The following is a 13,851-nucleotide window of genomic DNA, read 5'->3' on the forward strand; positions in this document are numbered from 1 at the left end:
CATCAGATGTTGAAGGAATTTCACAATTATTGGGTGTAGTTTATATACATTAAGAACTTCCATTAACCATGAGTGTTGGACAGAATCAAATGCTCTTTGGTAGTCGATATAACAGAATGAAAGATTTCTGCTTTTCTACTGGGCTTGAGTTAGAATTACAGAACCAATTGTCAGTTGTTCTTTACATTCTTTCTGCTCTTCTGTAAGTATATTGTGGCTATCTAAGTGAGTGGTGATTAGTTGCGAGATGCATGATGTTGCAAATTTATATATAGTTTGTAAACAAGTAATGGGATGATAGTTTGATGGGTCATTTGTGATTTCTCCTTTAGATAAAATATATGTTTTACCTTCTGTCAAGAATTTGGGCCCTTTTCAGGATTTTTGAGAAATTTGTTGATATGTATTAATATGTTTTATTATTATTATTTGCATATGTAGAGTCACAGTGGAAAACTTGTCTTGCATAGCATCCATACAGATCAATTCACTACAACACTGCACTGAAGTAGTACAAGGTAAATCAACAACAGAGTTCAGAGAAAACATAGACGGTAAGGTGCGAAGTTACATTGAGGTAGATTGTGAGGTCAAGAGTTTGACTATTGTCAAGAAGTCTTTTTGCCACTTAGGATGGTGATGATCCACAAATGGCAACGAATTTAAACTCAATTAATTAAATCAATTCTGGAATTGAAGAGCTAATATTAATAGTGGGAATCCAAAAACTTATGTCTCCCAGGGAAGGAACCATGTCGCCTCCACTATGTAATTCTAGACCCAAGGTAGAGATTCTTAACTTCTCTCTGAAATAGCCTGGCAAGCCACTCTGTTTAGGCGGGAAGGTAATAAAAGTGAAGATCATACGTCCATGATTGAATAGAGAACAAAAGTTTGAATACAGCCCCGAATATTCTACCAGAGCTCCAGCAAAGTACTTTGTACTGTCCCGGCCTGGTTTCTGCAAGTCAACTCTCTGATTTACATTTATTCCTGGGTTCAGCTCAGTGCTGTTGCCCCAGGTCATCTGCACAGGCCTGGATGTTAATGCACATTGTACAGAGTGCATTACGTGGGGAGGTTCTTGGCTATGGATTCCAAGGTACAGGACACTGGTGTCAGGCAACATGATCTCAGATCTGGTGGGGATGGATGGCGTTGTGATTGTTTGCCAGGGACTGCCCTCTTTTTGGGTGGCAGGGAAAATTGTGATTTTAGTCAGGGAGTTAGGGAATTAGGGACAAGAGGTTAGGAGTGGGTAATAACACGGCTTCAGGGGAAGTGAGTACACAATGGGGCTCTATACTTCCTGGATCATGTGCACTGATTTTCTCAACACTACTACCTTTCAAAAGAAAATTAGTGAAATACTCAATCATGAACAAGAGAAAATCTGCAGATGCCGGAAATCTGAGCAACACACAAAAAGTGCTGGAGGAACTTAGCAGGCCGGACAGCATCTAGGAAAAGAGTAGAGTTGAAGTTCCGGCCTGTACTCTTTTCTGTGATACTGCTTGGCCTGCTGAGTTCCTCCAGCATTTTGTGTGTATTGCTTGGAGAAATACTCATTCTACATAACCACAAGGATTGCAGGGAACAATGTGGAGTAGGAAAAATTGAAGAGGTTGGACAGCATTTTCAGACGACCTTCTCTTCTACCTAATAAACAAAAAAGTTGATATATGTAAATTTTAAATGGCTATGTGATTTTTTTTTCCCACAGGAACTGCTTACACGGTGTCCTTGAGATTCATCCAGAATTCCTGGAGACTGTGGGTTTTTAATCCTAATCCATTCAGGCGTGAAATATTCCCCTTGACTAAAACAGCCAGACTGGAAAGCAAATGTCCGAAAATCTTTACTCACATAAAGGATGGGGATGACGGAGGGGTCATCCCTGCGGATTATGGTCGGAATGTACTCTGCCTTGGGAACCTTGGATGAAATAAGCTGCAAACAAAAGAAGATAATTATTTGAGGTGGAGGCAGACAACACTGCAAATGCTGGAATCTGAAAGCAACAAACAAAACACTGCTGGAACTCAATGGGTCAGGCAACATCTGTGGAGGAAATGCAACACTCTCTGAACACTTTGTTCTTTGTTGTTCTAATTATATTTCCATTCTTGTAAAAATTATGTATGATTTGTTTATATATATATCTTGTGAATGCTGCTTATATGATGCTCTGTGCTTGTGATGCTGCTGCTGCTTCCTCATTCCAGCTGTGCATTCATGTACTTGTGTATGTGATGATAAACTTGACTTTAAAAAATGTCGTTCCCCAAAATAACTGGCTGGATTGTAATCTTTTTGTTGCTCATCAGCAATAGGCTAATTGAAGATGATTGGCAGCATACTGAACCAATGATAGGCAGGCTAAGTAGATGAGCAGAAAGAGTTTCCAATTCCAGCTTAACTACTGCCAGCAAAAATCAGAAGATGCTGGAAATACTCAGCAGATCAAGCTGCATCAGTGCAGTAAGTATCTTACATCAAAGCTGGGAACATTCATAAACAAGAGAAAATCTGCAGATGCTGGAAATCCAAGCAACGCACACAAAATGCGGGAGGAACTCAGCAGGCCAGGCAGGCAGCGTCTATGGAAAAAAAGTACAGTCGACGTTTTGGGCCGAAACCCTTCAGAGTCCTGCCGAAGGGTCTTGACCCAAAACGTCGCCTGTACTTCTTTCCATTGATGCTGCCCGGCCTGCTGAGTTCCTCCAGCATTTTATGTTTGTTGCTGGGATCGCTCATAGGTTTTAGGGTTACGCCTGCAAGATGAACAGAGGTACTTCCCAAAGCAATCATCCAATCTGCATTTGTTCTCTTCAGTGTAAGGTCGCATTGTAAACACTGTTTGCAGTTCAGTGGATTGGAATTGTACAGTGAATTTCTGCTTCAGTTGGAAGAGACTGTTTGGATCCCTGCTGGGTGGAAAGGGAAGAGGTATTGCCCCTCCCCTGGTTGCATGGGAAAGTCCTGTAGGATGAGGAACGGTAAGAGAGGACAGAATAGTGGTCCATGGACTCACAAAGAGTGTAATCCCTTTGAAATGCTGAGAGAGGAGTTCATGAGGTGGAATCTAGTTGCAGCTGGCAGAAATTGCAGAGGCCTGTGAGGTGGAAGGTGAGGATGAGCAATCTCTGTCCAGTGGGTGAAAGAGTGAGGAAATAGATGTGTTGTGATTTGACTGCTCTGTCCACAATAGGAGAGGAGAAACCGTACTTAAGAGAGAATGAAGTCCCTTTATATTCTTGCCTCTATTTCTTGGTCACCTTTATTGTCTCCTTCAACAATTCTGTCATTCGATCTCTGAGGCCTTCTACTCCCTCTGCTTTTGTGCTCTCTGCCTTATCCTCTGTAACCTTAAACTTGTTCTACCTTTAATTTTTCCCATTTCTGATGAAAGATCATCAACATTTTCTGCACAGATAATCTGATTATTTCCAATGCCTGTAGTTTTATTTTAAATTTCCAGCATCTGCGGTATTTTGCTTTCAGTCTCTGCTCTCAGCATCACATCCACCCATGTGAGGATTGGTCGTAGGGCCACTAGGCCCGATCTGTTGCCTTGGCAACAGTTTTACTGCCCGGGTTCAACGATGACATGTGTTTATATAACACCTTTAGCTTTGGCAAAGCTCCAAAAAAACTGTAACCAAACACCCAAAACCAGCAAGGCAACAGACCAAAATCTTAAGTCAAAAATGTAATGCGTGCTTTAAGGGAAAGAAGCAGTAAGATTTAGGAAGGGAATTCCAGAGCTTAGGACTTGAGCAGCGCAAGGCCTGGTGAGCAATAACAGAGATGCAGAAGCCAGAGGGGTGCAAGTTTCAGGAAGGTTACAGAACCAGGAAGGTAGAGAAGTTTAACAAGAAGTTATGTGTTGGATTGGAAGCGTATAGAGAGTGGTGTACAGTGAAAAAAGAAGAAATGGGAGCAGACTGAGGGCATTCAACCCTTCCTCCTACTTTGACAGTCAATTCGATCTTTAGCTCACAGCTGTTAGATGCCAGGACTAGGTATGAGATATTAACTGCGGTATCACTCAGAAGAAAAGGTGTGAGAGTTGAATCCAGGCCATTATTGCAGGACAGCTTTTGAGCTGACATAATTATGTGAATTAACTGGCTTGGGCTAGTCAAAAACTTCAAATGGCCACTGAACATTCCCTCATTGAAAACCTTACCATAATCTTGGGCGGAACAAAGTCTTCACCGTCGCACGACAGCAGCTCCAACTCCTTCTCTGCCTCCCAGCTGAGATCATCGAAGTCATCATCCAAAGCAGCGCACAGGCTCTGCAGCTCGTGACCTGGTGTGACGCAAAAAGGGAGATCAGGCAGTGATTACCATGGAGACCTAGGCAGTGTTCCAACAGTGCAGTCTTTTGAATAAGTATTTCATAAAAACACACTGTCGGGGCTGAGCTCAAAAGACGCCCCATCTGTTACTTGGGCGTTATGTGTCTTCATTACGCGTGACAATGTGAACCTCTCACGAGGAGATGCCGCTGCAGGGACCCCCGTGGAAAGGAGTGAGCTGAGGCACTGAAGCTGTTCAGGAAGCAGGATTATCGGATCACTTCAGGGGCTGACTTCAGAAAGCAGATGCCACTCACACAACATGGTATCTCCTCTTGTAATTCCATTAACTCCAGAGCGTAAATCATAATTAGGTGTCAAGCTAATGAACGGGAACGAACGAGGTTGTATGGGAGCCCAACATTTAGAGGAGCCTGAATAAAGCAGAGTTGGATGAAATTGTCCCAATTTGTACGATTTGGTCCTATTTCACCATAACTGCCTTTGTGGCTGCAATCACTTATTTTTAATTATTGAGATACAGCACAGAATTTGCAACCCCCCCCCCCCCCCCCCACACAAACACACACACACACACACACACACATACACCCTTCAAGCCATGCCACCCAGCAATCCCCTGATTAATCTGAGCCTAATTACGGGACAATTTACAATGACCAATTAACCTACCAACCAGTACGTCTTTGGACTGCGGGAAGAAACCAGAGCACCCTGAGGAAACACACACACGGCCATGAGGAGGACATGCAAACACCTCACAGGCAGTGGCGGGAATTGAACCTGGGTCACCTGCACCGAAAAGCATTTGTGCTAACCACTACACCACGGTGCCACCCCAACATCTGCTTTCTGTATCAATCAATAACACATCACTATTTTCTCTGCTGCTCGTCAGATGACAGACATCTACAAAAACGTAGATGCTCTGGTACCATCTAATCCTCTCAGAGACCAAGCAAGGTGCAAGATAAATTTGCTTTATACTGTCTGAATGCTGACCCCCAACTTGGTATAATGTGAGGTGTACTATCAGGGGACTCCTGTGCACCTACAATTCCATTGCTTCATAATATTATACGGCTTCCTTTTATAGTCCTCTATTCACAAAATTCCAGGGCAGTTCCATATGTGCTAGAAACTGCCTTTTCACACATTTCTAGGTCAATTTGGAGCTGATCAGTTGCCACAGTAAATCTCCCTCCCTCAACGCTTTCCCATCAAGTGTCACTAGCAGAAGATGCATCAGATGCCAGTGGAAGTGGTGGACGCAGGGTTGATTTTAACCTTTAAAGGAAGTCTGGATAAGTACATGGATGGGAGGGTTATGAATGGCTATGATCTGGGTGGAGATTGATGCAACTAGGCAAAATAATATTTCAGCATGGACTAGATGGGTCAAATGGCCTGTTTCTATACTGTAGTGCTCTATGACTCTAAATACAATAAATTCCATTTGCACGGTCCCATCAACTAATTACCACACTACCAAATGGTGCAGATCTCCTCCCAGTTTCCCGGAATCTATTCCCAAGTGTTTCCTTTGCGCTCTGCTGTAATTGCTGTGGCATTTGGACTGTGCTTCTGTTGACCCGGCCTTCTGTATAGAAAGCCTGTTGAAGCCCAACCTTGTTGCCTTACAATTCAACCTGGGCCCAGGGACCTAGTAACATAACTTTGAACAGCAATTTAAAACAAAACACCTGAGATTCCACCCCCCTCCCCCCGAGAAGTTAATGTTAAACCGGGAGAGGTGTGCGGCTGGTGATTTGGTAAACCTTCGTCAGATCAAACAACTTACACTTTGCATTTCTTGATGACGTAGAAGGAAGTCATTCAGTCAATGCTGGCTTTGATTGAGCCGCTGTAATAATCCCATTCCCTTATTTAATTCCCTGAACCCAATCTCTCTTTCTCTCTCTCTCTCTCTCTCTCTCTCTCACACACACACACCGCAGATTCTGCCACCCACACCCGTGGCAATTTAAGGTAGCCATTGAACTCACCAAGCAGCACATTTTTGCAATGTTTAAGGGAAACAGTGCACCTGAGGGAAGCCCCTGTACTTGCAGGGACAACAGGCAAACTCCACACAGTGCACTTCTGTGAGGCAGCAGTACCACCCACTGCACCTCTCTGCTGCCCTTAACCTTAACCTTGTTTACAACCTCCACTGCATTAATAGATGGACTTAAGACACAATTTTACACCTAACAGCTGTGGAAGCTATAATGACCCTTATAATGTTTGCAGACATCTTAACTTCTTTTAACTTATCCTGTATAAAAGGCTAATTAATTTTTACAAGTTAAGATCCCACAAGCTGCTAATTATATCAACTTTCAAATAAGCCACTTGAGGGAGAGATGCCAGCCAGGAAATTTGAGAGAGCTTGTGGTTCTTTTAAGACCATGTTACTAGGCTGACAACGACACTCCACCACGCTACCAGCCCAACAAACCCATAAACTCCTGAAGGAAAGGAAAGGAAACTAATTGATGTAAAAAGTTACTGGTGAACCTACTATCACGGGGGTCACACATCAGATCGGACTTCACTGGTGTGGGGTCACTCCAGGAGCGACCTAAATTTTTCTCTTGTCGCTCAGAGAAACCTGTAAAAAGGTGTGAAATGTACCATGTTATTGATAATCAATGTATAAAACACAACATTAGTACCACAGAGTCATAGTCATTGAGTCATACAGCATGGAAGTAGGCCATTCAGCCCAAGTGGTCCATGCTGACCATGGCTCCCACCTAAGCTAGTCTCATTTTCCCATGTCTGCAGATCAGGGGTTCCCAGACCCCTTGGTTAATGGCATAAGAAGGACTGGGAGTTCCTGCTCTAAACATTTCCTATCTATATACCTGCCTTGTTAATGTAGCTGCCTCGAACACTTCCTCTGGCAGCTCATTCCATATACCGACCACCCCGGATGTAAAAAAGTTGCCCCTTGGGTTCCAATTAAATCTTTCCCCTCTTACGTTATGTTTATGCCCTCTAGTTCTTGACTCCACAACTCCAGGAAAAAGGGCAAATCAAGCATTCAAGTGAAAATGAAATAATGTAACTACTTCAACAAGCTTGGAACTACGAAGGATTTGAAGGTGTGGACAATCATCTTGAATGTTACAATGAAAATGAAGATCTGGAGGATGCAATAGTCAAAAATTGTATGAAGGCAGTCCATTATCTGCACCAGGAATCCACACTGATATTGTTTATTTACAGTCAATCAAAAGAAGGCGGCAGTGTGTAGGTACACTAGGTGAATTCCTCCATCAATAATAACTAAAACACAGTTTTATGTGCTGTAGTAGTATTGATGGTGTTCTAATTTGTCTGCATTTCATTTAAATACTTAATTTGTTACTCAGCTAAATGGTAGCTTGTCTTTTTCTATGCCTTTATAACTATTGTGGGCAGGCTGGTGGTGTAGTGGCATCAGCACTGGACTTCAAGACAGAGATCAAACCCAGTCCACTCCCAACCTGGGCAGCAACAGTATCTGCACGGAAGAAAGGCCTGGCAATCTACTTCCATACAGACCCTAAGGTCCATGAAGTCACAAAGAGACAGACTTGACTTAACGAATGAACAACAATAACTACTGTATTTCAATGAAACTTTGGCTGATTGGGGTAGCCTCTTAATTGGGCCAAAATGCATTTGTCCTGATGTGTCCCAATCAGCCGGAATCCACGGTATATATATATATATTGCTCATCTCATGTTGGAATTTTTCTGTGCACCTATCGCATCCCAGTTCTGTGGCATCCCTAGCCCTCCAAAACATGTGTTCTGTTTTTTGAGGAGTCGTGTGCCTTCCTGCACCCTTTGGTCCATGATGGGCAGAAGGCTCCTCAGTCTTGAGGCTCAGGGGAAGTGTCGGTCTGATTAAGCTCCCATCAACGCGGGGACTTCTGCTGCAATCAGTCGCAAAGTACAACTTGGGGTCTGAGGAAACACGTTGGGAATGAACTAGCTGTTGCCCAGCAACGGTGCTTCAGGAGCAGCCTCTGCATTAAGATCACAATTTAATGGAAGCTTACTGTGCAATCTGCAGGAGACAAGACTGTCCAAAGCTTCCCTTCCCCACAAGGGCTGAAGATAGTTGTTTAGGCCTCACTGGCTCTGGCCTCAGCCTTCTGTGGCTCTCCTCTGAGCTGCCTGCACACCTTCACGCACTGAGTAACCAGGGGATGAGGCCATGGACCAGGGAATGAAGTTAGTGGCTGAGGGGAGAGTTAGAGACTGTGGGAAGAGACTGGGATTCGTAGGGAGAGATCAGTGACGGTGGACAGGGTTCAGTAATCATGGGGAGGGGTCAGTGACCATGGACAGGGTTCAGTAATCGTGGGTAGGGGTCAGTGACCATGGACGGGGTTCAGTAATCATGGGGAGGGGTGGAAGGGGTTCAGTAATCGTGGGTAGGGGTCAGTGACCATGGACGGGGTTCAGTAATCATGGGGAGGGGTGGACGGGGTTCAGTAATCGTGGGGAGGGGTCAGTGACCGTGGACGGGGTTCAGTAATCATGGGGAGGGGTGGACGGGGTTCAGTAATCGTGTGGAGGGGTCAGTGACCGTGGACAGGGTTCAGTAATCATGGGTAGGGGTCAGTGACTGTGGACGGGGTTCAGTAATCATGGGGAGGGGTGGACGGGGTTCAGTAATCATGGGGAGGGGTCAGTGACCGTGGACAGGGTTCAGTAGTAGTGGGGAGGGGTCACTGACTGTGGACAGGGTTCAGTAATCGTGGGGAGGGGTCAGTGACCGTGGACAGGGTTCAGTAATCATGGGGAGGGGTGGACGGGGTTCAGTAATCGTGGGGAGGGGTCAGTGACCGTGGATGGGGTTCAGTAATCATGGGGAGGGGTCAGTGACCGTGGACGGGGTTCAGTAATCGTGGGGAGGGGTCAGTGACCGTGGACAGGGTTCAGTAATCGTGGGGAGGGGTCAGTGACCGTGGACAGGGTTCAGTAATCATGGCGAGGGGTGGACGGGGTTCAGTAATCGTGGGGAGGGGTCAGTGACCGTGGACGGGGTTCAGTAATCATGGGGAGGGGTGGACGGGGTTCAGTAATCGTGGGGAGGGGTCAGTGACCGTGGACAGGGTTCAGTAATCGTGGGTAGGGGTCAGTGACCGTGGATGGGGTTCAGTAGTAGTGGGGAGGGGTCACTGACCGCGGACAGGGTTCAGTAGTAGTGGGGAGGGGTCAGTGACCGTGGACGGGGTTCAGTAATCGTGGGTAGGGGTCAGTGACCGTGGACAGGGTTCAGTAGTAGTGGGGAGGGGTGGACGGGGTTCAGTAATCGTGGGGAGGGGTCAGTGACCGTGGACAGGGTTCAGTAATCGTGGGGAGGGGTCAGTGACCGTGGACAGGGTTCAGTAATCATGGGGAGGGGTCAGTGACTGTGGACAGGGTTCAGTAGTAGTGGGGAGGAGTCAGTGACCGTGGACAGGGTTCAGTAATCATGGGGAGGGGTCAGTGACCGTGGGGAGGGGTCAGTGACCGTGGACAGGGTTCAGTAATCGTGGGGAGGGGTCAGTGACCGTGGATGGGGTTCAGTAATCATGGGGAGGGGTCAGTGACCGTGGACAGGGTTCAGTAATCATGGGGAGGGGTGGACGGGGTTCAGTAATCATGGGGAGGGGTCAGTGACCGTGGACTGGGTTCAGTAATCATGGGGAGGGGTCAGTGACCGTGGACAGGGTTCAGTAGTAGTGGGGAGGGGTCAGTGACTGTGGACAGGGTTTAGTAGTAGTGGGGAGGAGTCAGTGACCGTGGATGGGGTTCAGTAATCATGGGGAGAGGTCAGTGACCGTGGACAGGGTTCAGTAATCGTGGGTAGGGGTCAGTGACCGTGGACAGGGTTCAGTAGTAGTGGGGAGGGGTCACTGACCGTGGACAGGGTTCAGTAATCGTGGGGAGGGGTCAGTGACCGTGGATGGGGTTCAGTAATCGTGGGGAGGGGTCACTGACCGTGGACAGGGTTCAGTAATCGTGGGGAGGGGTCAGTGACCGTGAACAGGGTTCAGTAATCGTGGGTAGAGGTCAGTGACCATGGACAGGGTTCAGTAATCATGGGGAGGGGTGGACGGGGTTCAGTAATCGTGGGGAGGGGTCAGTGACCGTGGACAGGGTTCAGTAATCGTGGGTAGGGGTCAGTGACCGTGGATGGGGTTCAGTAGTAGTGGGGAGGGGTCAGTGACCGTGGACAGGGTTCAGTAATAGTGGGGAGGGGTCACTGACCGTGGACAGGGTTCAGTAATCGTGGGGAGGGGTCAGTGACCGTGGACAGGGTTCAGTAATTGTGGGTAGGGGTCAGTGACCGTGGATGGGGTTCAGTAGTAGTGGGGAGGGGTCACTGACCGTGGACAGGGTTCAGTAGTAGTGGGGAGGGGTCAGTGACCGTGGACGGGGTTCAGTAATCGTGGGTAGGGGTCAGTGACCGTGGACAGGGTTCAGTAGTAGTGGGGAGGGGTCACTGACCGTGGACAGGGTTCAGTAATCATGGGGAGGGGTGGACGGGGTTCAGTAATCGTGGGGAGGGGTCAGTGACCGTGGACAGGGTTCAGTAATCGTGGGGAGGGGTCAGTGACCGTGGACAGGGTTCAGTAATCATGGGGAGGGGTCAGTGACTGTGGACAGGGTTCAGTAGTAGTGGGGAGGAGTCAGTGACCGTGGACGTGGTTCAGTAATCATGGGGAGGGGTCAGTGACCGTGGACTGGGTTCAGTAATCATGGGGAGGGGTCAGTGACCGTGGATGGGGTTCAGTAATCATGGGGAGGGGTCAGTGACCGTGGACTGGGTTCAGTAATCATGGGGAGGGGTCAGTGACCGTGGACAGGGTTCAGTAATCGTGGGTAGGGGTCAGTGACCGTGGACAGGGTTCAGTAGTAGTGGGGAGGGGTCAGTGACTGTGGACAGGGTTCAGTAGTAGTGGGGAGGAGTCAGTGACTGTGGACAGGGTTCAGTAGTAGTGGGGAGGGGTCACTGACCGTGGACAGGGTTCAGTAATCGTGGGGAGGGGTCAGTGACCGTGGATGGGGTTCAGTAGTAGTGGGGAGGAGTCAGTGACCGTGGACAGGGTTCAGTAGTAGTGGGGAGGGGTCAGTGACCATAGAGTGGGTTCAGTAATCGTGGGGAGGGGTCAGTGACCATGGGGAGGGGTCAGTGACCGTGGACAGGGTTCAGTACCCTTGGGGAGGGGTCATTTCTGGGGGTAGGTGTCAGTGACTGTATGGGGGTGGTTCAGTGACAGAGGGAGGGGTCAGTGACTGAGAGGGAGGGCCAGTGACTGTAGGTGGGGGTTGATCAGTAAATGGAGGGAGGTTCTTACTGTGTGAGAAGGCCAGCGACTGGCGGGAGATTGGAACTGTAGTGACAGTGGGGAGAGGGTCAGCTAATGTGGGGAAGGGGTTAATTACAACAGGGAGGGGTCAGCGGCTCGGGGTGGGAGTCAGTGACTCTGGAGGGGTATTGCCAGTGACTGTGGGAGTGGTTAATGACTACAGAGAAGGATAACTGATTGTGGGAGCGGTGAGTGACTGCGCCAAGGTGTCAGCTGCCATGGGAAGAGGCCGGTGCTGAGGGGAAAACAGCCGAGGGGAGAGGTTAGCAGTGGTCAGGATGGTGGGGAGGGGTCAGAGACTGACGGTGGAGGATCAACAGCAGTGGGGAGTGGTTTTGGGATCGGGCAGCAGCTCAGCACATCCCCCCTTGGACCGTTGCCACCCGACGATGTGCCGCATGAGCAGAGCAGCGGACATGCTGGTCCATCTGCTTGATGTCCCCTGCGCTCTGTAGTGATTAGCCCCGTGTCCTGCCAAGCACGGTCTCGGTATTCTTAATCAAGGCTCACGCTGCCACCCAAGGGGATGCTTTTAATTAGTTTTTGACATCAGCAAGGTGATATGGTACTTAAAAGAGCAGAATGCGTTAAATAATGCATGAAAGGACAGGGCAGGTGATGCAATCCACTGCAGGATTTAATAAGCAATTAAATACCAACTCTGTGATCAATCTTGTTCCTGAACTCTCTGCTGTACAGCTTGCAGACACTCTGTCGTTGAGCTATACAGCACGAAGCAGACCATTCAGCCCAATTCATCCATGCTGTCCAAAGCCCCATTCTAATCTGGTCCCAATATCTACCTAAACCTCTTCTCTCCATGTACCTGCCCAAGTGCCTTACCTGCCTCAGCTACTCCCTCCAGCAGCTTGTTTCATATCCTGACATCCTCTGGGTGAAAGAATTCTACCTCAAGTTCCCTTTAAATCTCTCCTCGCTCACCTTAAGCCTATGTCCTGCAGATCCCAATTCCCCAACCCTGGGGAAGATCACCTTGTCTGTGTCCCTCATAGTTTTAATCACCCCTATAAGATCACCCTTCAGTGAACGAGAGGGTTAATGTATGCCGAGTGTTTGACGGTTCTGGGGCTGGACTCCTGGAATTTAGAAAAATGAGGGGGGGGGGGGTGATTTCACTGAAACATACCAAATATTGAAAGGTCTAGACAGAGTGGACATGGAGAGAATGCCCCCAATAGTGGGCGAGCCGAGGAACAGGGGGCACAGCCTCAGAGGTCAAGGACATCCCTTTAAAACAGAGGTGAGGAGGATTTTCCTGTAGCCGAGGGTGGTGAATCTGCGGAGTTCACCGCCACACCTGGCTGTGTAGGCCAAGTCACTGGGTACGCTAAAAGCAGAGGCTGTCAAGAGTTTTGATTCGTAAGGACTTCAAAGGCTTCAGGGAGAAAACAGGGGTAAAATTTTCACCAGAGGATGGTCAGTACATGGAATGTGCTGCCAGTTGAAGTGGTTGAGGCAGGTACATTAACAACATTCCAAAGGCAACTTAAAGGACAGGAACATACACAAGAAAGGTTTCGAGGGATTTGCATCAAACATGTGCAAATGGGATTCGCTGAGATGGGAACAGTGGTCAGTATGGTCCAGAGCATGGACTTAAAGACCTGTTTCAAATCTATGACTCTAAAGCCTCCCACGTGGTAACTGCTGATGATGCCAGCAGTTCGTAATCCTGAACACATGGTGCAGAACCAATAGGTTTGCAATTTCACTCTCCCATTTGCCAGGGTAGTCCTTCAGGCTGAGGCTGTGTCTCCTAACACAGGGCAAGTGAACACCTGAGCTCTGTGGGCCAGCTGCATCAGCATCTGCTGACGGTTACTCTCCCCTGGGTCCTCCGGAATAAGCAGCAGACCTTCCTGCAATCATTCTGCCCTAGAATCCCACAAAGTTGCACCTGCCTTAAAGCTACTGTGCGACATACAGACAGGGAGAGGCCTTAAGTGGGCAATGTAGACAGGTAGCTGGATCCAACTGCTCCCACAATCCACCTCAACCAGCAGGCTGCAACAGGAAGTCCCCAGGCGGTGCAATGAGACACTCCTGCTTCATATAGTTCAATTGGAAGGACTTGGCAATGCTAGCAGGAAGAACACGATGTCCTGGGCAACTCAGGCTCAAGGCACTGTTCAACGTGATGCC

The 13,851-nt window shown here is 48.1% G+C and overlaps 1 protein-coding gene across 1 annotated transcript in view; it reads right to left on the minus strand.

The window, feature by feature from the left end:
* nsmfb (NMDA receptor synaptonuclear signaling and neuronal migration factor b) overlaps positions 1-13,851 on the minus strand; it is a 64,907-nt gene that overhangs the window by 16,842 nt on the left and 34,214 nt on the right. The window contains exons 8-10 of the mRNA XM_059994310.1: positions 6,852-6,941; positions 4,193-4,317; positions 1,867-1,950 (exon numbers count right to left, since the gene is read on the minus strand). Of these exons, the coding sequence (XP_059850293.1) occupies positions 1,867-1,950; positions 4,193-4,317; positions 6,852-6,941 (299 nt within the window). The remainder of the gene's footprint in view (positions 1-1,866; positions 1,951-4,192; positions 4,318-6,851; positions 6,942-13,851) is intronic.

The sequence above is a fragment of the Hypanus sabinus genome, chromosome 18, assembly GCF_030144855.1.
Source record: "Hypanus sabinus isolate sHypSab1 chromosome 18, sHypSab1.hap1, whole genome shotgun sequence".
NCBI classification, from domain to species: Eukaryota; Metazoa; Chordata; class Chondrichthyes; order Myliobatiformes; family Dasyatidae; genus Hypanus; species Hypanus sabinus.